This window comes from Mustela nigripes, chromosome 3 (genome assembly GCF_022355385.1).
Source record: "Mustela nigripes isolate SB6536 chromosome 3, MUSNIG.SB6536, whole genome shotgun sequence".
NCBI classification, from domain to species: Eukaryota; Metazoa; Chordata; class Mammalia; order Carnivora; family Mustelidae; genus Mustela; species Mustela nigripes.
Genome location: NC_081559.1, coordinates 118,001,084 through 118,024,542, shown reverse-complemented (window position 1 = coordinate 118,024,542; position 23,459 = coordinate 118,001,084). Strand labels below are relative to the sequence as shown.

At 35.8% G+C, this 23,459-nt stretch overlaps 1 protein-coding gene across 1 annotated transcript in view; it reads right to left on the bottom strand.

Moving 5' to 3' along the window:
• Positions 1-23,459, bottom strand: part of SNTG1 (syntrophin gamma 1) — a 383,856-nt gene that overhangs the window by 183,307 nt on the left and 177,090 nt on the right. The window contains exon 10 of the mRNA XM_059392846.1: positions 12,897-13,026. Within this exon, the coding sequence (XP_059248829.1) occupies positions 12,897-13,026 (130 nt within the window). The remainder of the gene's footprint in view (positions 1-12,896; positions 13,027-23,459) is intronic.

The following is a 23,459-nucleotide window of genomic DNA, read 5'->3' as shown; positions in this document are numbered from 1 at the left end:
AGAAGGTAAATGTGTAAAAGACAGAAGATGAGTAAAATACCTGCTGAGTCAACTCAGAGGACTGATTTAAAGGTGTGTCTGTGTGTGAGAGAAAAAAAATCCTGAAAGACTATGATTATCTCACAAAAATCAGAGGGCATTTGTTATACACACATGTATTTTAAGATTAGTATGGTTTTAATATTAAATAATGTGGTAGATACTGTTAGTTATTTGTCTCAAAAGCTGTTCACAATCTACTTTTCTCAGTCATTTCCCACTGTAAATGCAAAAAATGGTAAAGACTAGCTACCTTCACCTCACTGCCACCACCCCCTTTAACAAACTTTTCTCTTAGCCTGATTAAAGGGGCAATCTGTACATGGTGCTACTTACCCTTCTTTCTTTTTTTCCTGTTACAAAGATGAAAGTGATGCTTGGAACTGTTGAAGCCCTTATATGACCATGAGGTGCCAACAAGGTAAAAGTCAACACTCTAATGGTAGTGGAGAATGATAATGTGTATAGATAGAAGATGGGTTATTGGTGGCTTCCCTGAACCACTTTAACAAAGCCAGTAAGTGCCACCATCCAGAATTCTTGTCAGTTGGGCACAAAACCCATCTATTTACTCCATCAGTACTTAGGGTTTCTCTTACTTGTCATTGAAAGCATTCTTAATTGATGCAAACATCTGTGGAAGAGAACCTATTCTCTTTCACATAATACAATGTGAATACGTGTGATTCTCACATGCGCAATCACATATTCTTAAACTCATATTAATTTTCAATAAAACATTGATAATAGAAACACAGAATGTCTATCATCTACCTATATATCTTCTATATATCATCACATGCACATACACACAAGTAATACTTTTCAGTTATACATTTCATTTCGATAAAAGAAATACATGCTGAGAAAATACATATACACACATTTATATACATATACATATGAAGGAATTTTAAAAACAGGAGGAGATATCCAAAGAATACAAAAATAAAGCTTTGAAGAGGCACATGAACCACAATATTTATAGCAGCACTATCAACAATAGCGAAATTATGGAAAAATGTTCATCAACTGATGATTAGATAAAGAAGATATGATGTATATATACTACGGAATATTACTCAGTCATCAAAGAATGAAATATTGCCATTTACAAGGACATGGATGGAACTAAAGCATATTATGCAAAGTAAAGTAAGCCAGAGAAGAAAAATACCATATGATTTCACTCATATGTGCAACTTAAGAAACAAAACAGAGGAACATTGGGTAAGGGAAGAAAAAGTGAAATAAGAAAAACAGAGAGGGAGGCAAACCATTAAACTCTTAACTGTAGGGAACAAACTGAGGGTTGAAGAAGGGGAGGATGGTGGGATATGGACTAAATGGGTGATGGGCATTAAGGAGGGCACTTTTTGTGATGAGCACTGGGTATTATATGCAAGTAATAAACCACTAATGCTATTCCTGAAACCAATACTACACTACATGCTAACTTGAATTTAAGTAAAATTGTGAAAGAAAAAAAAAGATAGGGTATTCCTTTATGTTAGCAATTAACCTTGGAAATGTCAAATGAAACTCTGTTTATCAGTCAGGATTAGTTTAGTGGTATAGTAGTAGAGAGTGATTGGGAAGATTGGATTTATGAGACACTGGCTGAAAGAAAGTTACATATTTTATCTGCCTCCTCTGTTTCTTTTAAACATGAGAGAGCTTTGGTGTAGACCTTTGGCTTGCCTAAAATTGAAGCTACTTAACGGTGTAGTCACTACTAGCTATTCATTTTAACTCATATCCAGTTTCATCAACATTCTGTTACCTAAACAACCATCTTTCAGAATCTCAAATGACTGTTCTACAAAACAAAGAGGTGCAACTTCACATACAATAAGCAAATTGATCCTGTCATTTATTGATGGTTTATGGATTAAATCATTTCATTTAGAATGCAGCTGGAGAGAGGGAAAACTACTAATGTCTCAGCATCACTTAAGGGCCACAATGTTTAAAGTACTCTCTTCAGTTAACCCTCACATTGATTGAAATTTAACTTAGTGCCTCTTTATGAGGAAGAATATGAAGCCCAAGCCCCAGAACTCATAGGTAGAGAAGCTAGGACTTTATGTCAAAGTTGATGATGCCAAACCCCATGTGTCTGTTTGGATTGTCTTTGACTGATCAAACCAGAGTGTTTTGAAGTCATACTTCTTTCTGTTTTCCGGTCTATCTATACAAATACTAATAGTTGATTGGTAAGTTCCTGACTCCCATCATTCAGTTAACAGTCTTTTCTATTACTTTAATCTTCTGTATTTGTTTTTATTACCATATCATATGTGTGCATGTGTAAATATTTTTGTAATTTAGTCAATTATTATCAAAAATGTTCTGGAGTTACATGAGATAAGTTTTAGAGAAATTTGTTTCTGTTTTTGCTTTTTTAAAAAAATATTTTATTTATTTTACAAGTAGGCAGAGAGGCAGGCAGAGAGAGAGAGAGGAGGAGGAAGCAGGCTACCTGATGAGCAGAAAGCCTGATGTGGGACTCAATGTCAGGACCCTGAGATCATGACCTGAGCTGAAGGCAGAGGCTTTAACCCGCTGAGCCACATAGGTACCCTAGAGAAATTTGAAGAGTGGTCTTGGGGACTTTGCAAAATCCAATCTCTTCTTAATGATTTCCATCCATCCCTGGTATTCAGTGAGCTATGGTTAATGATTTTGCAGTTCTCAGTTATTCTAGGGATGTATCTAGACCTTCACTATTTGGCAAGGCTCTATTCAAGTATGGAAATGTATTTCCTGACAAATTAAAACATTAAATAGTCTGGTGCAATGCCATAGGGTACACATTCTCTTATTTTATTAAATACACACATTGGGATGCCTGGGTGGCTCAGTGGGTTAAAGCCTCTGCTTTCGGCTTAGGTCATGATCTCAGGGTCTTGGGATAGAGCCTCTCATTGGACTCTCTGCTCAGCAGGGAGCCTGCTTGCCCTCTCTCTCTGCCTGCCTCTCTGCCTACTTGTGATCTTTGTCAAATAAATAAATAAAATCTTTTAAAAAGGTCAATATCTGGTGTTAATGGACTTATAAATAATGTAAATAAATATACATATATTTGCATTATAAATACACACTGTATGTATAGTTTAAAATAAACACTTCATTTTAAAACTGTTTTAGATTTATTGTCCAACATATGGGGAATTTAAGGAAGAAAACAGAAGTGAAGAAGAAAAACAGACTCATAAATTCAGAGAACAAACTGGTGCATTGCCAGAGAGGAGGTAGGTGAAGGAATAGGGAAACAGAGGGGATTAAAAGGACATTTATCTTGATGAGAATTGAGTAGTATATGGTATTGTTGAATTATTATATCATATACCTAAGACTGATATAACATTGTATGTTACTTATATTAAGACAGTTTTAGATTTGTGAAAAAGTTCCAAAGATAGTAATTCCCATATACCAAACCCAGTTTTCCATATTATTAACTCTGTATTCTCCATTGCTATGAAACATTTATTATAATTAATGAACCAATACCTATACATTAGCATTAACTAAAGTCCATGCTTTCTTAAGATTTCCTTAGTTTTTATATAATATCCTTTTTCTATTCCAGAATCTCATCCAGGATACCATATTATATTTAGTCATCATTACCTTAAGGACTTAGGCTACTCTTGGCTGTGACAATTTCTCAGACTTTTCCTTGTCTTTTATGACATCAGTTTTGAGGAGTAATGGTCAAGTATTTTATAGGTTCTTCATCACCTGGCATTTTTTGGTGCCTTTCTCATGGTATAACAGAAGTTACAGATTTGTGGGAGGAAGACCACAGAGGTAAAGTGCCATTTTTACTACATCATATCAAGGGTTTATACTATCAATATGACTATAACTGTTAAAGTCCACTTTGATCCACTTGCTGTGCTTATAGTTTTTAATGTGTCTGCTTTATAAAGTTATACATCTTTCCCCTTTCCATTCTGTATACTGAAAGGAAGTCACTGTACATATTAAGAAACAACATTAAAAAGAAGACATATCTTTAGTACTCTTATATTTTTATCAATTTGTAATATCTAAAACATTTTCTTGAATCTCCATTGCACAACATTCTTCTAAAAATGTGGGGTAAATATTAGGCTTATATTAATATAAATATAATACTGCTCTTTAAAATTACATATTATAGGCTATGGTACTTAGCTGAAGAAATATCTTATTTGAATCTCACTGCAACCTAGTAAGGAGAACAAGTACAATGATAGCTCATTCTTTGTTTTTTTCCTAAATGCCTTAATATAGTTGCTTGCATAACTTGGAATATTTTGTAATTGGTGCAACCAAAACAACCAGGTTTTCTTACTCATTAAGTGTACTTAAATATAAAGCACATACTTAAACTTTGAACTTTTTTCACTACTGCTAATGTAGTATATAATATTATTTAATGAGAAAACATAAATCTTTATTAATCATCATAATGAAATGTAATGTCATTGAATGTTAATATATAATCATATGTAAATGCATACTGCAAATTCAGTAAATGCATGTCAAGATAATAATGAAACTTAATGAGAGACTGTGGACTCTGAGAAACAAACTGTGGGTTTTGGAGGGGAGGTGTGGGGAGGTGGGTGAGCCTGGTGGTGGGTATCAAGGAGGGCACATATTGCATGGAGCACTGGGTGAGGTGCATAAACAATGAATTTTGGAACACACACAAAAAATTAAATTAAATTAAATTTTAAAAATAGTGAAACTTTAAGATATTTGAGTTCATGGTAATATCAGTAACAAAAACTTAAATAGATAATTCATACTGTACTTATTCAGAAGAGCTTCTACGTTCAGGGACAGGGACCAGAATAGGAAAACCCGAGGAAGACACCAGTGATATTTTAATTGGGAAAACAAAACAAAACAGAAACAGAAATAGCCTGTGGCATACAATACTTGCCCTTTTATATCAGAAGAGTTGCCAAGTAAAAGAGAAAATTTAAATTATTGTTTGTCTTCCCCAAGGCAGAACTAGTGCAAATGGATGAAAGCAACAGGAGAGGTTTATTCAGTATAAGGAAGAATTTCCTGATACCGAGTTGTCAAAAATTCAGTTGCTGCATTGTGAAACAGTGGCTTTACAACATGCTCGTCTATCAGACACCTACTGGGGGGGTGGGTAGAGATTTATGAGGGACAGGGAAATATGTCCAGAAATAAGCGGTCTAGAGGAATTATCTATGGTGGATCACGCTGACAGGGCCTCTTCTCCACAGCTATTTTAAATCAGATGATGCCTCCGAAGCTGTAAGAATTTACTGAGTAGTATCTAATGAGTTATAAGAATTTAATGAGACGTCCTCACTGCGGTGCTTACTGTAGCTTGATTAATTTCCCCTTTCCCTCTTTTTTGCCCACTTATGCAGTAATCTTTACTTCAAACAACTACTGATTGAGTGGCTGACTCATTCATTCACTTCTTATTTGTTCAACATGGACTATGGTAAGGACCAAAATGCAAGGACATAGGACAGAGATGCTACCCTGTTTGAGCAGGGTAAGGTTGGACACACCATCTCTTTGCTCCCGGCCACTGCTGCTGTTGTTCCCCAAGTCAGGCAGAACTCTCCACATGACAATGACTCCCTTTGACTTTAGTTCTAATCTCCGTCCAAAGGATCCGTCCAGTCCTGCATGCTCTTTTGGCACTAGCAGTTCTCATAGGCTTCAGATGGTTTCTCCTGACTCATTTTCTGTAGTATTTGAAGGCTTTTAGCCATGCCCAGCAATGTACTGGGAAAAACAGACCCTCTTTCCAGCTCTAAAGACAACTTGGTTAGTGTGTTTTAACTCAACAATTATAATTATTTTTGTTGCAATAAATAAAGGATACAGGGACTCTGGGGTGCCTGAGTGGCTCAGTCATTAAGTGTCTGCCTTTGGCTTGGGTCATGACCCCAGGGTCCTAGGATCGAGCCCCACATAGGGCACCCTGCTTGGTGGGAAGCCTGCTTCTCCCTCTCCCACTTCCCCTGCCCGTGTTCCCTCTCTCGCTGTCCCTCTCTGTCAAATAAATAAATAAAATCTTAAAAAAGAAAAAAAAAAAGGATGTAGGGACTCAAATAACATCATATTCTGCTTTGCATTTGGATTAATTAGTAATATGCATATTAGGCTGTTTTTCTGATATATGCAAGTGCATTTTGTGGCTACTAGAAGGATGCTTTTCAGATTGAACCATGAGAGTTAGATTAGGTGAAAAAAAAATGCAGTGGCTTTATCTAGATGTTGAATTAGTTTTGTCTTGTTGCAATCACAAATTACCACAAATTTAGTGGCTTGAAAACAAAGCACTAACCTATTATCCTATAGTTCTACAGGTCAGAGGTCCTAGATGTGTCACACTGGCATAAAATCAACATTCTGACAAGGATGTATTCCTTTCTAGAGGCTCTGGAGGAGCAACATCCCCTTATCTTTAGCAGCTTCTACTGACCTCCTAGCTTTCTTTAAGTTCTGGTTCCTTCCTGCATCTTCAGGGCAAGCAAAGTCAGATATTGTTATTTCCATTGTTCTTTCATTTTACTTTTTTCCACTTTTTTTTAAGGTAGTCTCCATGCTCAGTGTGGAGCCCAATATGGGGCTTGAACTCGTGACCCTGAGATCAAGACCTGAGCTGGGATCAAGAGTCAGATGCTCAACTGACTAAGCCACCTAGGTACACCATACTTTCTTTCACTTTTAAAAACACTGGTGATTCCACTGGGTAATCCTGGATAATCCAACCTAATCAATTTATTTCAGGGTCAGCCAATTAACAAAATTAATTCCAACAACAATTAATTCACTCTCTTTGCTATGTGAGATAACATACTCACATGTTCTAGAAATTAAGATATAAATTTTTTGAGGAGGCCATTACTTTGCCCTTATTTTCTTAAAAAAAAAAAAAATCCCTCCAGTATTTCTTGGATTCAATGTTCTTTCTTATGAATTTTCTATACCTTTCTAATTAACTGAAAATGACTTAATTTTTCCAAGGATATTTCCAAGATATCTCAAGATAGGATAGCAATTCTTTTCTTTTAGTAACTGCCTTTTTGCTTACATTTATTTTTATTAAAACTACCGCTTCCAGTTTTAGACAAAAAGAAATAAGCCCCCTGCAGTCCATTTCTCCCTCTGACCATAATTAAATATAGTGGGCAAAATGCAAAAGGCAACTACAAGAAAAATCTTTAAAGAAAATTATAACTAGGACACTGGGGAGAGAAGTAAAAAATTAAATAACAACTAATAGGATTACAGTGGGTTTCCCGTTTTTGTTGTGCTTTGTTTTTGCTTCCTTTATTTCCCAAAGCTTTCGTGAGATAAAGACAAATTAGATCATGAACAGCAAAACTGAGAAAAGCTCATATTTTTGACCAGAGCCCTGAGAAAGGGGTCCCTGTGAGTCATGGGTTCTGGAAAGGACAGTCATGACATTTTCTTTTTTGGCTCACAACTCTGCTCCAAGGCCAGGCTATCAAACAGCTGCTGTTAGGAATGCAGTGGCACTGTGAGCATCTAGAAATCCCAAGAGAAAACCCACCTTTTAGAATAAGAAACTAGGAAGGGAGTCCCATTATTGGGGGGGGGGGGATCCTTACTACTTTCTTTTTCTCTTTTTCTTCACGTTGTTTTGCCTTGAAAGAGGTTTTAATCATGAGGAAATGTACACCAGTGCAGGAGGCAATAGTTTGAGAGAAGCTCTGACTTTCTGGACAGATCAAAGACAGCTATTCCCTGGGAGCCAAACAGTGTAGGGGAGATCCTAGAGACAAGCAAGTGGGAGAAGGAAATACCCTAATTCCATGAATGAACTGAAAGAAATTCTAGGTCCATTCTCATGAAGTGCATAATAAAGATTTGAAAACTCTGCTGTTATTAGACACACTACCTTGGAAAATAAATCAGAACATAAAGTCTGAATCTAAGTTGTTGTTTGTTTGCCCTATTAGTTTTTGCAGTACACCAATGACTGCCCTCCCACCACTAAAAAAAAAAAAAAAAGATATCCACATTAAATTTCTGGAACTTGCAAATGTTTCCTTATTGGGGTGGTGGGGGGAAGATATCTTTATAAATGCAATTAAGTTAAAGGATCTTGGGGTGAGATTATCTTGGATTATCTGAGTGGGCCCTAAATCCAAAAATGAGTGCCTTTATAAGAGACACATAAAGACACATAAAGAAGAACAGGAACACAGAGTGATGTGACCATGGAGGCAGAGATTACAGTGTTGTGGCCCTGAGCCATGGAAGCTAGAAACACTAACAGCTACCAGAAGCTGGAAGAGGAAAGGAGATATTCTCCTCTGGATCCTCCAGATCCAGCCCTGATGACACCTTGATTTGGCACTTCTGCCTTCCAGAACAGTGAGAAAATAGTTATGTCGTTTTATGCTACCAAGTTTGCAGTTATTTGTTATAGCAGCTCTAGGAAACAAATGCAGTTCCCTTTTGCTGTGAAACTAACTACAACATTTAGTGACTTACTGAAACATTTTACTATCCTATATTTTCTGTAGTCAGGAATCCAGAGGGGCTAGCTGGGTCCTCTCTCTGGGTTTCTCACCAGGTTGTGTTCAGGTCAATTGAAACCACAGTGTCTTCTGAAATTCTGACAGGGAAGCACTTGCTTCTCAATTCACTATCCAGCCTGCTCATGAAGGGGAAGGATTGCACAGACGGTGTATACTGGAAGTAGAGAAACTTGAGTCATCTTAGAAACTCACCTATTAAAGTTTGCCAGCTGACCCCTAATTACTCATATTCCTTCTACACGCAAAATACATTTACCCTCCACAATATTTCCCAAGAGTTTCATCCCATTACAGCGTCACTGTATTTTAAGATCTTCAGTTTTTTATATGATTGATCATGGAAATAAAAATTAATAACTTTCTCTAGTTATTTAATCATGGATTTGATAAAATAATAAAGAGCAAAAGAGGGAATTTAAAAGTATTAACTGTTTTTTTTGTTTGTTTGTTTGTTTTTTTTTTACAATTCATGAGTTTTACCTTTACTAATCTATTCAAGTCTACTTTACCCAAAGTAACAGCAAATGCCCACAGCGACCTGGTTTAGCCCTGCTGGAACCCAGCCCAGGAAGCTGTAGCCTCTGCCGTTCCTTCCTTTCCAATGTGTGAGTCTGAGGTTTAAGTAGAATGAATGGGCTTCTGCGTAAGCATGACTTTAAGGCAAGTCCCTGAAGTATCCTCTTCTACTACATACCATTACTAAACGCTCTGTGAATATTTTGTGTCACCTTGAATATTGCCTAACTGAAATAGTGTTTGTCAAAATATTTTTAACTATTATATTCAATGACCTTCTTGAAAAAGAATGTTTTTAAGATAACAAATACAATGGAAACTCCACATAAAATAGGTATGAAAATCTCCCTATTTAACAGAATTATTACTGTTAGAAATTAGTGATCAAAGAATTAGCAAATGGTTAACATATTACTCAAGTAATTCTAGTATAGAGTTTTTGTTTGTTTTGTTTGCTTTCTTTTAACTTTCTATGTATATTTTCCAATTAGTCCAATTACTAAAAAACCATTCATTATTAAATAGTTTCTATAATAAAATTTTAATATCTCTTTTTTCCTTCTAATCATTAGGAGTGCATACATTTTATGTCATTTCAATAATATGATGTTTGTTTTTACTTGTTAATATAATATTTTATATGCATTTCCTAGTTGATCTCATTTTCAAATATATGTTGATGCATGTTAATCTCAAGTGAAATTTTCTAAGTTATCCATCTCAATGTTTTCATTTTTGCACCTATTAATAGTAGTTAAACTGTTCAGAATTACACTCCCATAAGCTTATGTACCCTCAAAGTATTCGCAGATATAGAGGGGAAAAAAAAACTCCTATAAGCTTCTGCAAAGTATTATTTCTATCTTTTTTAGAATAAAAAAATTAAGAGAACTAGAATAATCTGCCTCTGTAAAAAAAAAAAAAAAAACTCATCCAGCTATTCTCAAACTGTATCATTTCTTTCACCATATGAACCAACCATATCAATTGTATCATCAGGGCAACCACTGTTCCTCAGGGAAGTCAATCTAACTTTCACATATGATTATTATGCCCAGTGACCTTTCAACGTTTATGTAGTGCTATAGGTACGTGGGAATTTGTTGCAATAATAGTCCTTTTCAGTGAGAACTGATTACAAGATGAAAAGGACATGCAGTTAGAATGTAATCTCAAAGGTGTGTAAGAACAACTAGATAACTTTAATACAACAATATTATCATACTAGACCTATGGATTTCTGAGCTTTGGATAAAGAATGCTTTCCTCTCTTGTGGCAAGTACTTATCACAAGGATGAAAAACAAGCAGTAAAATCTGACTTGTTCTTCTCTATGCCTATAAAGAACAGACACATTTGCATCTTCACTTTCTTCCCATATGCTTGTCTTCTGGGTCACAGCATTCTAACTAAACACATTCCAAAGAAACAGTTTTCATGAGAATGTTCCTAGGATATGGGGTCATTGTAAATTTGGATCTGGTAAGAGAAAAATATTGGATTTAAAATCTAACACTCTTTTTTCGATTTAAATAATGTTTTATTTAACTCAAATATTTTAATATGTAATCAGTATAAAAATTATGAACAGGATATTTTACATTATTTCTTCACAAGATTAAAAAATAATCTTTTGAATCCGGTGTATTGTTTACATAGCATATCCACCTCACACTGGTCAGAATGGCTAAAATTCACAGGTCTGAAAATGACAGATGTTGGCAAGGATGCAGAGAAAGGGGAACTCTCTAACAGTTTTGGTAGGAATGCGATCTGGAGCAGCCACTCTGGAAAACAGCATGGAGGTTCCTCAAAAAGCTGAAACTAGAGCTACCTTATGACCCAGGAATTGCACTACTGGATATTTACCCCAAAAGATACAAATGTGATAATCTGAAGGGGCACCTGCACCCCATTGTTTGTAGGAGCAATGTCCAGAATAGCCAAACTGTGGAAAGAGCCCAGATGTCCATTAACAGATGAGTGGATAAAGATGTGGTATAAACACACACACACACACACACACACACACACACACACACACACACGACTGAATACTATTCAGCTATCAAAAAAAAATCTTGCTATTTGCAACAAAATGGATAGAACTAGAGGGTGTTATGCAAAGCAAAATAAGTCAATCAAAGAATAACATTCTGTTCTTTTAAAAATACTTTTTTTCTCATAAATATAGTTATCTTGGCTCATTGTTTAAGCACTCTAATTACTACATATAATGAAATAGAAAGTCAGTACTTTTATAGTATTTTATCCCTAGAATATCCCTTAGAAATATGTCAGGAATGAGGAAAGTCATGATCCTCAGAGAACACGGTGATTTTGGGGGGTGGGAACAGTCCTAAATTTCTTAATATCTTCATCTTCTGTAACTCCCATATGATGAAACCAAAAGATGGCAAAGATTGGATGCTCCTGCGCAAGCCAGATATTCTCAGGCCAGGCCTCCTTGTCGGTGATGTCCCTGGGCAAGGCTTGGTGTATTTGTACCCATTTAGACACCATAAAATAAATTTACTCCCCTTCATTAGCACCAAAATGAGAAATAATTTCACACATACCAAATAACCAAAATTTAAAAACACACAATGTTGCTAAGCATTGAAGTTATCTATAGACAGAGACCTGCAGCCATGGAGTGAAAAACATTTGGCATTCTGAGAAATGCTGAATACTAATGTGTCCCATCCCTGTCAGTTGCACTCCCAGGCAATCCCTTCAACATGGACTCAGAAGACATGTTCATGGCCTTGCTCTTTCCTAGATTTCAAAGCAGAATCTGTGCAAAGATTCTTGAATCTGAAGGGTCATTCACATGAGGAGAGTTTTGTATGTTCAGGAGCTTGAGAGTTACATATTTCTGCCTGACCATTTACACAATAGACCTGTGAAATTTCCTTGGGACTGAAATGCGCCAACATGGCATAAAAAGTGTTGTGTCTGAAGGGGCATATTAAGACAAAGGTATGGAGGGTATCTAGTATTGTCTTTGAAATAGAATAATCTTTCATTAAGATCAAATAATTTTTAATGATTCATGTCAGCACTCAATGAAGTGATGTTTTTTGTTTTGCATATTTTGGTGGACTATACTTCTAGACGTAAGGAGAAAGGATTGATTATGTTATGAAAGAATAGTGATAATGAAAAGAAAGAGATAATGATGAGATCAGTCAAATGGGGAAAGAAAGGTTGAAGTAGAAAAATAGAGAAAAAAGTAGAGAAGCCATTCCTGATAATACAGACATGACTCTAAGAGGCAGTGCATCTACAATGCATCTTCTGACCATTCCAGTGCCAGCATTATCCCAGGTGAGGCTGTCTGTCTCCATGCTGACTCTCACCTTCCCCTTTCACCCCCTCAAACAGTTCCAGTTGCAATTCTAAAATCACTAAAGGAAAGTCAATGAATCTTGAAATTCAGTGCTGCTTGAGTTGAGAATAATTTTATACTTATATGTATGTATATCTACATATATACATATTTACTTTCACTTATTTAATTTATGCTGATGGTCTATCATGTTTGTGAATGCAAATTTAAATGTGTCAGTATTCTTAAACTGATACTCTAGGCTAAAACTCTCAAGATAAAGTGATTTTCTTTAGGTAAGTATTAGAGAATAGCTTTCATGATGGATATAAATTTACTTTTAGGTAAGCACCAACTAGTTATTATAAAGCTACATATATACTGAAGAAATTTGCCACAGCTGAGAAACTCTATGGCCAGGTATTCCTTGAGTCAGTACTTACATTGTGCTTTGTGAGGTTTGAAATATTAGTTGCTATTGCTTGTAGCCAGTCAACACAGTCTTCAGCAGAGAGGCACTGAATAATCCCACTGCAGACCCCATCCACAGCAATGACTTGAAAAGCATTCTGCCTGCAGATATGTCAGAACAAATCAGATTAAACATCATCTCATTTATCTATTTGCAAGTTGAAATAGTTATCTGTTGAAAGCTTTTACACAATACAAATACAGCTTCAAATTCACATTTGCTTATTTATTTTTATAGATATTTCTGTTTTTAAATGGAACAACAAGGGTGAACCCAGAAAACATGTAATTTAAAATTCCTAGAAAATATCTTAAGATTCAGATAAATTTGAAGATTTGAGTTGTAAAATATATGTTACATATATGGAAGTATATCTAAGACATGTTAGAAGGCTTATTTTCCCCGTTTACCATAAAAATATACATAAAAGTGTATTTATTACTTTCATTGACATGATTTCTTCTTTACATTTCTCTTCTCTTTTTTAAAGATTTTATTTATTTATCTGAGAGAGACAAAGAGCAACAGAGATAGGGAGAGAGAGAGAGAGCATGAGTGGGGAGGAGAGAGCAGAGAAGGGAACCCTATGGGGGACTCAATCTGAAAACATTGAGATCATGACCTAAACCAAAGGCATCTGCTTAACCAACTGAGCCTCCTAGGGGCCCCTTTACATTTTTCAAAGCATTTTTTTTTTTTATTTACAATAGAAAGACCACAAAAAAGACACACAAACATTAAACATCATATACAAAATTACCTGATGTCATACGCTAGAGCATTTTGTTAATTGTAAACTATCTTCAACCTCAGTTTATCCCTCTTCTTAAAGATGGTTTGAACAAGAATTTCATAGCTCCTCCTCAGCTTTAAATTTTCTCTGAATTTATGTGAATGTTGTGCATTTCAATAACCAAATTTTTCTTTAAAATTGACGACGGCCAGGGGTGCCTGGATGGCTCAGTGGGTTAAAACCTCTGCCTTTGGCTCAGGTCAAGATCCCAGGGTCCTGGGATGGAGCCCACACAAGCTCTCTGCTCGGCAGGGAGCCTGCTTCCCTTCTTTTCTCTCTGCCTGTCTCTCTGCCTACTTGTAATCTCTGTCTGTCAAATAAATAAATAAAATGTTAAATAAATAAATAAATAAATAAATAAATAAAATCCATGGCCAGTATAAATATCCTTATGGTCTTCTGCTGACTTTTTGTCATTGTTGTAGAGAAAATTAAATGATGTCATCCTTCATGATTTTATTTATTTGGGTCCTTTCTCTTTTCTTTTTGATAAGTCAGGCCAGGGGTTTATCAATTTTATTAATTCTTTCAAAGAAACAGCTCCTAGTTTCGTTGATTTGTTCTATTGTTTTTTTGGTTTCTATTTCATTGATTTCTGCTCTGATCTTTATGATTTCTCTTCTCCTGCTGGGCTTAGGGTTTCTTTCTTGTTCTTTCTCCAGCTCCTTTAGGTGTAGGGTTAGGTTGTGTACCTGAGACCTTTCTTGTTTCTTGAGAAAGGCTTGTACCGCTATATATTTTCCTCTCAGGACTGCCTTTGTTGTGTCCCACAGATTTTGAACCGTTGTGTTTTCATTATCATTTGTTTCCATGATTTTTTTCAATTCTTCTTTAATTTCCCGGTTGACCCATTCATTCTTTAGAAGGATACTGTTTAGTCTCCATGTATTTGGGTTCTTTCCAAACTTCCTTTTGTGGTTGAGTTCTAGCTTTAGAGCATTGTGGTCTGAAAATATGCAGGGAATGATCCCAATCTTTTGATACCGGTTGAGTCCTGATTTAGGACCGAGGATGTGATCTATTCTGGAGAATGTTCCATGTGCACTAGAGAAGAATGTGTATTCTGTTGCTTTGGGATGAAATATTCTGAATATATCTGTGATGTCCATCTGGTCCAGTGTGTCATTTAAGGCCTTTATTTCCTTGCTGATCTTTTGCTTGGATGACCTGTCCATTTCAGTGAGGGGAGTGTTAAAGTCCCCTACTATCATTGTATTATTGTTGATGTGTTTCTTTGATTTTGTTATTAATTGGTTTATATAGTTGGCTGCTCCCACATTGGGGGCATAGATATTTAAAATTGTTAAATCTTCTTGTTGGACAGACCCTTTGAGTATGATATAGTGTCCTTCCTAAGTTGCTTACCAAGTGTTATAGAATTCGAACTGGCTCCCTACGGCTTTAACGACTTTTTTTTTTTTTTTTTTTTTTTGGTATGGAGTTCTTGCATATTTAGATGTGAGCTTAGTAGACAGCATTGATAAAATTTTCAAAATGAAAGGAAGCCAGCCAAATGGTTTGAGCTTGAGAATTACTCTGTTGTATAACATGACACACTTTGGAAATACACAAACTGTATTTAAATCTCAGCCATTTATGAAGAAACTGAAACTTCTGAAGTTCAGCATTCAAAGGCTTTGTAAATTATATAAACTTATATATTTTTTTAATACTTTTTCTGTCTTCTGTATTTTGTAACTAGGTATATGTGGGTAGTAGGCATGATTTCACTTCCTCAAACAAAGAAAGGACATCCCACAGAGCATAGGCCTCGCTCAACTCCAGCACCTGTGTCACCTTGCCTTCCCATGACATAAATCCATATCTTATAAGTGGACACATGCTAAAGCTCTCACTTCAAAGGCACTCTGCTTCTAACTTACCGATATTTTTAGAGAACTCTGCTCTTACACCCTTCACTAACCCCTTTCAACAGATAACTGGGAAGTGTTCAAATATACTTTTTTGTTTTCTCTTAAAAATACATGAAAAGACTTTAGAAAGTACAACTATTGTCTGTCTCTTTGAAGTAGCGTTCTTTTGAATTTGTGACAAGAAAAAAATATGCATAGCATGAAAAGAATATTATAACTTCACATGCCTTTCTTATCTTTAATTTTGATATTCAGCAGTGAGGAAGACATTTAAAACATCCAGAGAACTCAACCATCCATGGAAAATGAGAATTAATTTGAGTTTAGTAATACACATTTCTTTCTGCTCTCTGATGATCATAACCGTTTCTTCATGCCCCATAAATTAAGGCATGTCCTGAACGTATTTGTCCTCTCTGTTTTAAATAAATCATGGCAGCTTCTGATATTTTTAGCTGATTACATATCACTGAAGCTCCATGAATAATTTTCCTGTGAATAATCTATTAATATGTAGTCTTAACTGCAATATTTGGGAATGTTTAGTGGACTTATTGCTTCATCAGGCACTTAGGAAGAACTATAGTGCTTTTGCTTTTATTTTTAGCTTTCAGAAAATGTATTTCTCTGACTAGAGATAATCAGGAAAAAAAAAACTTTTTTCATTTCATCTTATTTGATGGTACACATTTTTAAATCAATAGACTACATTAACTATTTATTTGGTATTGAGAGACATTAAACTTTAACAATATTTTAGTAGTCTAGAGGATACCCAGATAGAATTATGATTTTTAATATACACACATGTGTACATACACACACACTGAAAAAACAGTTACAATATTAGAATCAAATAAGCTGAAGTTATATCTGCTCAATATTTTTATATTTTCCTGAGGATTCTTAGTCATTGCTCTGGCAATGAAAATTATTCTCAAAAGTTGCTGAATTTTAATGCAGGTTATTTTTTAAATAATTTTAATTTTTTTAAATAAAAATTTAATCTTTCTTTGTGTGAGAAATGTTCTGCTAACTATAAAAGTTCATACACGATTTCCAATATAATTTATGCATATATATAAATTTATATATATGTCTTATTAACACCATTTATAACTCATTTGATTCATTGCTGATTCTATACCTCATGAAGGCAAATGTAGGAAGATGTTAAATTTGTGAGGAGTGAACAGGAGAAAGCAGAGAGAGACAGCACTTCAAATATGAGGAAAAAGAAGTGCAGACACTAAAATATACCAATTTGGAGGGGCTGGATTGCCACATCCATGAGGAAGAGGGTGGAATATGAGCACGGAAAAGCAGGCAGGCTTGGAGCAGAAGGGTTTTGTATGTCACTAGAGGGGCTCAAAGTCCACAGAGAGAAACCATGGGCCTTTATATAAAAAACTACCAATGTAACTGGTAAACTATGAGATGATATGGAACTGAAATAAATACATGTTAGTCAGAGTGAAAATGAACCAATTAGCTCAAGGTCCTTATAAAGTCATTAGAAAGGGTGTGATTTAATAACAGCATTTTTAAAATGGAATTTGAGGAAGAGAATAGTGTCAAATTACTTCAAAGTTTGGGTTCTTACTGGCTAAGAGCTTAGATGACGATAAGGAAAAGCATTTGGACAGGAGATAGTTAATCAAAACCAAATTATCATGAGCATGTTGGGAGAAATGGGGGCTTTTCGAATTGGACAATGTGCATGTAGGGAGGTGGCAAGTCATGAAGTTGGTGATAAAGTAAAGCCTAATCCTTAAGAGTTTTGCAAAGCATGAAAGCATGTTAGAACACTTCTACCCAATCCTTAAAGTCAGGGGGAGCCAATGGAAACATTCAAGAATTGGAATGAAAGGCTCATATTTGTATTTTAGAGAGGTTCTCTGTGGTGGTGAAGAAAATGGGAAAAAATGGTAATAAAATGAAGAAGGATATAGGAGGGTATTGCAATAGTCAAGACCGACGAGATCAGAGTTTGTTTAGAGAGAGTGGATTTTTGTGTACTAGTAGAGAACATTGATTCAAGTGGTATTGAAAACAAGCCATTTCCTTGATTTGGTTATTAGTTATTTGGGAAAGTGATAAATGAAAGGGAAAAAAAGTAAAAGGAACTTAGCGATTTCAGCAGTTTACTCTATTTCTTGTTGAGTTCAAATCACATTCACCAAGTTCAGAATCTTTTCTTCACTGGGCATCCTATCTTGGTTGAATGCTTCATTATAGCTTTTATTAGTCAGGCTCAAAACCTAAAATTTGGTGAGGTACATGGGAAGCTCTTCTGAACTATTTTGTTACCTATTTTCCAAGGTTTAAATTGCCTGTTTGTTTTGTGATTTGAAACACAGTAACTCATCATTCTCTAAATAAGTCCTGTAGTTTTATGCAGTTATTTCTGCCCCTCCCTAGTATTCCTTTTGTCTGAAAAGCTCTTCTATCGCACTTCATTTATTATCTGCAAAATTATTGCAAAAATTTTATGTAACTTTCTAACTTTGAATTTTTTTGTGTGTAAAATAAAAAAAGCAACATTTGCCCCCTCACACCTTGCATTTTTAAGACTTTTTAAAAGAGCAGTTTTAGGGTCACAGCAAAATTGAGGGGAAAGTAAAGAGATTTACAATATACTCCTTGCCTCCACACATGTAGAGCTTCCCCATTATGAACATTCCCTAACTAGAGTGGTACATGTGTTACAATTGATGAATCTACATCAACACATCATTAGCACCTAAAGTCCACAGTTTACATTAGGATTCACTCTTAGTGTTCTGCATTCTGTGGGTTTTGACAAATATAGGATATCATGTATCCATCGTTATATCATTCAGATTATTTTCATTGCCCTAAATATCCTCTCTGCCCAACTTCTTAATTTCTTCCTCTACCTTTCCTTGTATATTCCTACACCTGTAGCCACTGATCTTTTTATTGCCTCTGTTGTTTTGCCTTTTCTAGAATGTCATATGGTTGGAATCATGCAGCATGTAGCTATTTCAGATTGACTTTTTTTCATTTGGTAATATGCATTTACAGTTCTTTCATGTCTATTTATGACTTGATAGCTCATTTCTGTTTAGTTCTGGATAATATTCCATTATCTGGAATATACAGTTTATTTATCCATTCAACTACTTTATTTTATTTTATTATTTTTATTAACATATAATGTATTATTGTTTTAGGGGTACAGGTCTGTGATTTATCAATCTTACATAATTCACAGCACTCATCATAGCAAATACCCTCCCCAATGTCCATCCAATCACCATATTTTTCCCACTCCTGTCTCCTCCAGCAACCCTCATTCTGTTTCCTGGGATTAAAAGTCTCATGGTTTGTCTCCCTCTCTGGTTTTATCTTGTTCCATTTTCCCCTCCCTTCCCCTATGATCCTGTCTTACTTCTAAAATTCCCCACATCAGTGAGATCATATGATAATTATCTTTCTCTGATTGACTTATTTCACTTAGATCCATCCACGTCATTCCAAATTACAAGATTTGGGGGTTTTGATGGCTGCATAATATTCCATTGTATATATATAAACCAGATCTTCTTTATCCATTCATCTGTTGATGGACATCCAGGTTCTTTTCATGGTTTGGCTATTGTGGACATTGCTGCTATAAACATTGGGGTGTGTGTGGCCCTTCAGATAACTATATTTGTATCTTTGGGTAAAAACCCAGTACTGAAATTGCTGGGTTTCAGGGTAGCTCTATTTGGGGTGTGTGTGGCCCTTCAGATCACTATATTTGTATCTTTGGGTAAAAACCCAGTACTGCAATTGCTGGGTTTCAGGGTAGCTCTATTTTCAACTTTTTGAGGAACCTGCATGCTGTTTTCCAGAGTGGTTGCACAAGCTTGCATTCCCACCAACAGTGTAGGAGGGTTCCCCTTTCTCCGCATCCTCCCCAACACCTGTCCTTTCCTGATTTGTTAATTTTAGCCATTCTGACTAGTGTGAGGTGGTATCTCACTGTGGTTTCAATTTATATTTCCCTGATGCTGAGTGATGTGGAGCACTTTTTCATGTGTCTGTTGGCCATTTGGATGTCTTCTTTGCAGAAATATCTGTTCATGTCTTCTGCCCATTTCTTAATTGGATTCTTTCTTCTTAGGGTGTTGCATTTGATAAGTGCATTATCAATTTTGGATATTAGACTTTATCTGATACGTCATTTGCAAATATCTTCTCTCATTCTATCAGTTGTCTTTTGGTTTTGTTGACTGTTTCCTTTGCTGTGTAAAAGTGTTTTGTTTTTTGTTTTTTGTTGTTGTTGTGGTTTTAATCTTAATAAAGTCCAAGTAGTTCATTTTCATGCTTGCTTCCCTTGCCATTGGTGATGTGTCTAAAAAGAAGTTGCTATAGCCTGAGTCACAGAGATTGCTACTTGTGTTCTGCTCAAGGATTTTGATGGAGTCGTGTCTCGCATTGAGGTCATTCATCCATGCCAAGTCCATTTTGTGTGTGTTTTAAGGAAATGGTCCACTTTCATTTTTCAGCATGTGGCTGTCCAAATTTCCCAACACCACTTGTTGAAGAGACTGTATTTTTTCCATTGGACATTCTTTCCTGCTCTGTTGAAGATTAGTTGACCATAGAGGTGAGGGTCTATTTCTGGGCTTTCTTTTCTGTTCCATTGATCTATGTGTCTGTTTTTGTGCCAATATCATACTGTCTTAATGATCACAGATTTGTAATGGAGCTTGAAGTCTAGAATTGTGATGTCACCATCTTTGGTTTTCTTTTTTCACCATTCCTCTGGCTATTTGGGGTCTTTTATGGTTGCACACAAATTTTAGGATTATGTGTTCCATTTCTTTGAAAAACAGTTGATGGTATTTTGATAGGGATCACATTAAATGTTTAGATTGCTCTAGATAACACAGACATTTTCTCAATATTTGTTCTTCCAACCCCTAAGCATGGATTTCCATTTCTTTATGTCTTTCTCAATTTCTTTGATGACTATTCCAGAGTTTTATGGGTACAGGTTCATTTTCTCTTTAGTTGGATTTATTCCTAGGTATCTTATGGTTTTGTGTACAGTTATAAATAGGATTGACTCCTTAATTTCTCTTTCTTCTGTCATGTTGCTGTATAGAAATGCAACTGATTTCTGTGTATTGATTTTGTATCCTGACACTTTACTGAATTCCTGTATGAGTTCTAGCAGTTTTGGAGTGGAGTCTTTTGGATTTTCCACATAAAGTATCATCTCATCTGCAAACACTGATAATTTGACTCCTTCTTTGTCTACTTGGATGCCTTTTATTTCTTTTTGTTGTCTGATTGCTGAGGCTAGGACTTATAGTACTGTGTTGAATAGCAGTGGTGATAGTGGACATCGCTGCCATGTTCCTGACCTTAGGGGAAAAGCTCTGTTTTTCCTCATTAAGGATGATATTTGCTGTGGGATACTCATAGATAGCTTTTATGATATTGAAATATATACCTTCTATCCCTATACTGTGAAGAGTTTTGATCAAGAAAGGATGCTTTACTTTATCAAATGTTTTTTCTCCGTATATTGAGAGTATTTTATGGTCCTTGAACTTTATTTTATTAATGTATTATATCACACTGATTGATTTGTGGATGCTGAATGAAACTTCCACTGCAGGAATATAACCTACTTGGTTGTGGTGAATAATCCCTTTAATGTACTGTTGAATCCTACTGGATAGTATTTTGGTGAAAATTTTTGCATCCATGTTTATCAGGGATATTGGTTTGTAATTCTCCTTTTTGATGAGGTCTTTGCTGATTTGGGGATCAAGATAATGCTGGCCTCATAGAATGAGTTTAGAAGTTTTCCTTCTGTTTCTATTTTTTGGAACAGTTTCAGGAGAATTGGTATTAATTCTTCTTTAAATGTTTGGTAGAATTCCCCTGGAAAGACATCTGACCCTGGATTCATGTTTGTTGGGGGATTTTTGATGACTGTTTCAGTTTTCTTACTGGTTATAGGTCTGTTCAGGTTTTCTCTTTCTTCTTGGTTCAGTTTTGGTCGTTAACACATCTCTAGGAATACATCCATTTCTTCCAGATTGTCTAATTTGCTGGCATATAGTTGTCATTCATAATATGTTCTTACAATTGTTTGTATTTCTTTGGTGTCTTCTCTTTCATTCATGATTTTATTACTTGGGTCTTTCTCCTTTTCTATAAGTCTGACCAGGGGTTTATAAATCTAATTAATTCCTTCAAAGAACAAGCTCCTAGTTTCATTGTTCTGTTGTACTGTTCTTTTGGTTTCTATTTCATTAATTTCTGCTCTGGTCTTTATTATTTCTCTTTTCCTGGGTTTAGGCTTTATTTGTTGTTCTTTCTCAAGTTGCTTTAGGTATAAGGTTAGAATGTGTATTTAAAACCTTTCTTGTTTCTTGAGAAAGGTTTGTATTTCTATATACTTTCCTTCTAGGACTGCCTTTGCTGCATCTCAAAGATTTTGAACAGTTGTGTTCTCATTTTCACTAGTTTTAATGATTTTTTAAAATTTATTTATTTAACAAACAGAGATCACAAGTAGGCAGAGAGGTAGGCAGAGAGAGAGGAAGGGAAGCAGGCTCCCTGCTGAGCAGAGAGCCCAACTTGGGGCTCAATCCCAGGACCCTGGGATCATGATCTGAGCTGAAGGCAGAGGCTTCAACCCACTGAGTCACCCAGGCGCCCCTTTACATGATTTTTTTTTATACTCTCCTTAATTCCTGGCTGACCCATTCATTCTTTAGGAGGATGCTGTTTAGCCTCCATGTATTTGAGTTCTTTCCAACTTTCCTCTTGTGGCTGAGTTCTAGTTTCAAAGCATTTTGCTCTGAAAATATGCAGGGAATGAACCCAATCTTTTGGTACCAGTTGAGACCTGATTTGTGCCCTAGGAGGTGATCTATTATGGAGAATGTTCCATGTGCACAAGAGAGGAATGTGTATTCTGTTGCTCTGAGATAGAATGTTCTAAATATATCCGTGATGTCCATCTGGTCCAGTGTGTCGCTTAAAGCCTTTATTTCCTTGTTGATCTTTTGCTTAGATGATCTGTCCATTTCAGTGAGGTGGGTGTTAATGTCCCCTACAATTATTATTATGGTATTATTGTTGATGTTTGTCTTTGATTTTGTTATTAATCGGTTTCGGCACAGGGCTGCAGAGACAAGTAGAAGCTTCAAGCAAACCCTAGGCAGTGGCTGGGGATGTGCTCTGCCTGTGGGGGGGGGGGGGGGCAGAGTTTGGAGAGGGGGCGTCTGTGTGTTCTGGACCACACAGCAGGGAGTGGACTGAGGCTTCCTTCTGAGAGAGAAGTCTGTATGCAGTTTGCTTTCTGCTAAACCTTGAAAAGCCACAAAAAGCTGCCAAAGAAAAAAACAAACAAACAAACAAAAACCTCCAGAGAACAAAAGCCTGAAAATCTGGTTTCCACAGAGCCCAGCCCCTTGATGGGGGCAGGAGGGCTCAACCCAAGCAAGACTGCTTGAAAAAAAAGAAAAACATGGCAGGGCCTTACCCAGAAAGCCAGCCAAAAGAACGAGAGGACAACCACCACAGGGTCTCCATACTGTAAAACCCCAATGTCAGGGGAAAACAAGATATTCGCCTCCTGGTATTGCCCTAAAACCTGTATATTTCATAGATACAACTTTTATTTTTAAGTAATTCTCACTATTCTTGTTCTGTTTAATTTTTTAACCTATTTACTATTGCAATTAGAAGTTTAATACAACATATTCCATAATAACCTTTTAACTTGAACTTTTTTTCATACAGATATCTGTTTTTCTTTTTCTTTTCTATTTTAGTATACATATAGATAAAAGCTTCAAGGTAATCCTCTTCCCCTAGTCAAGACTAC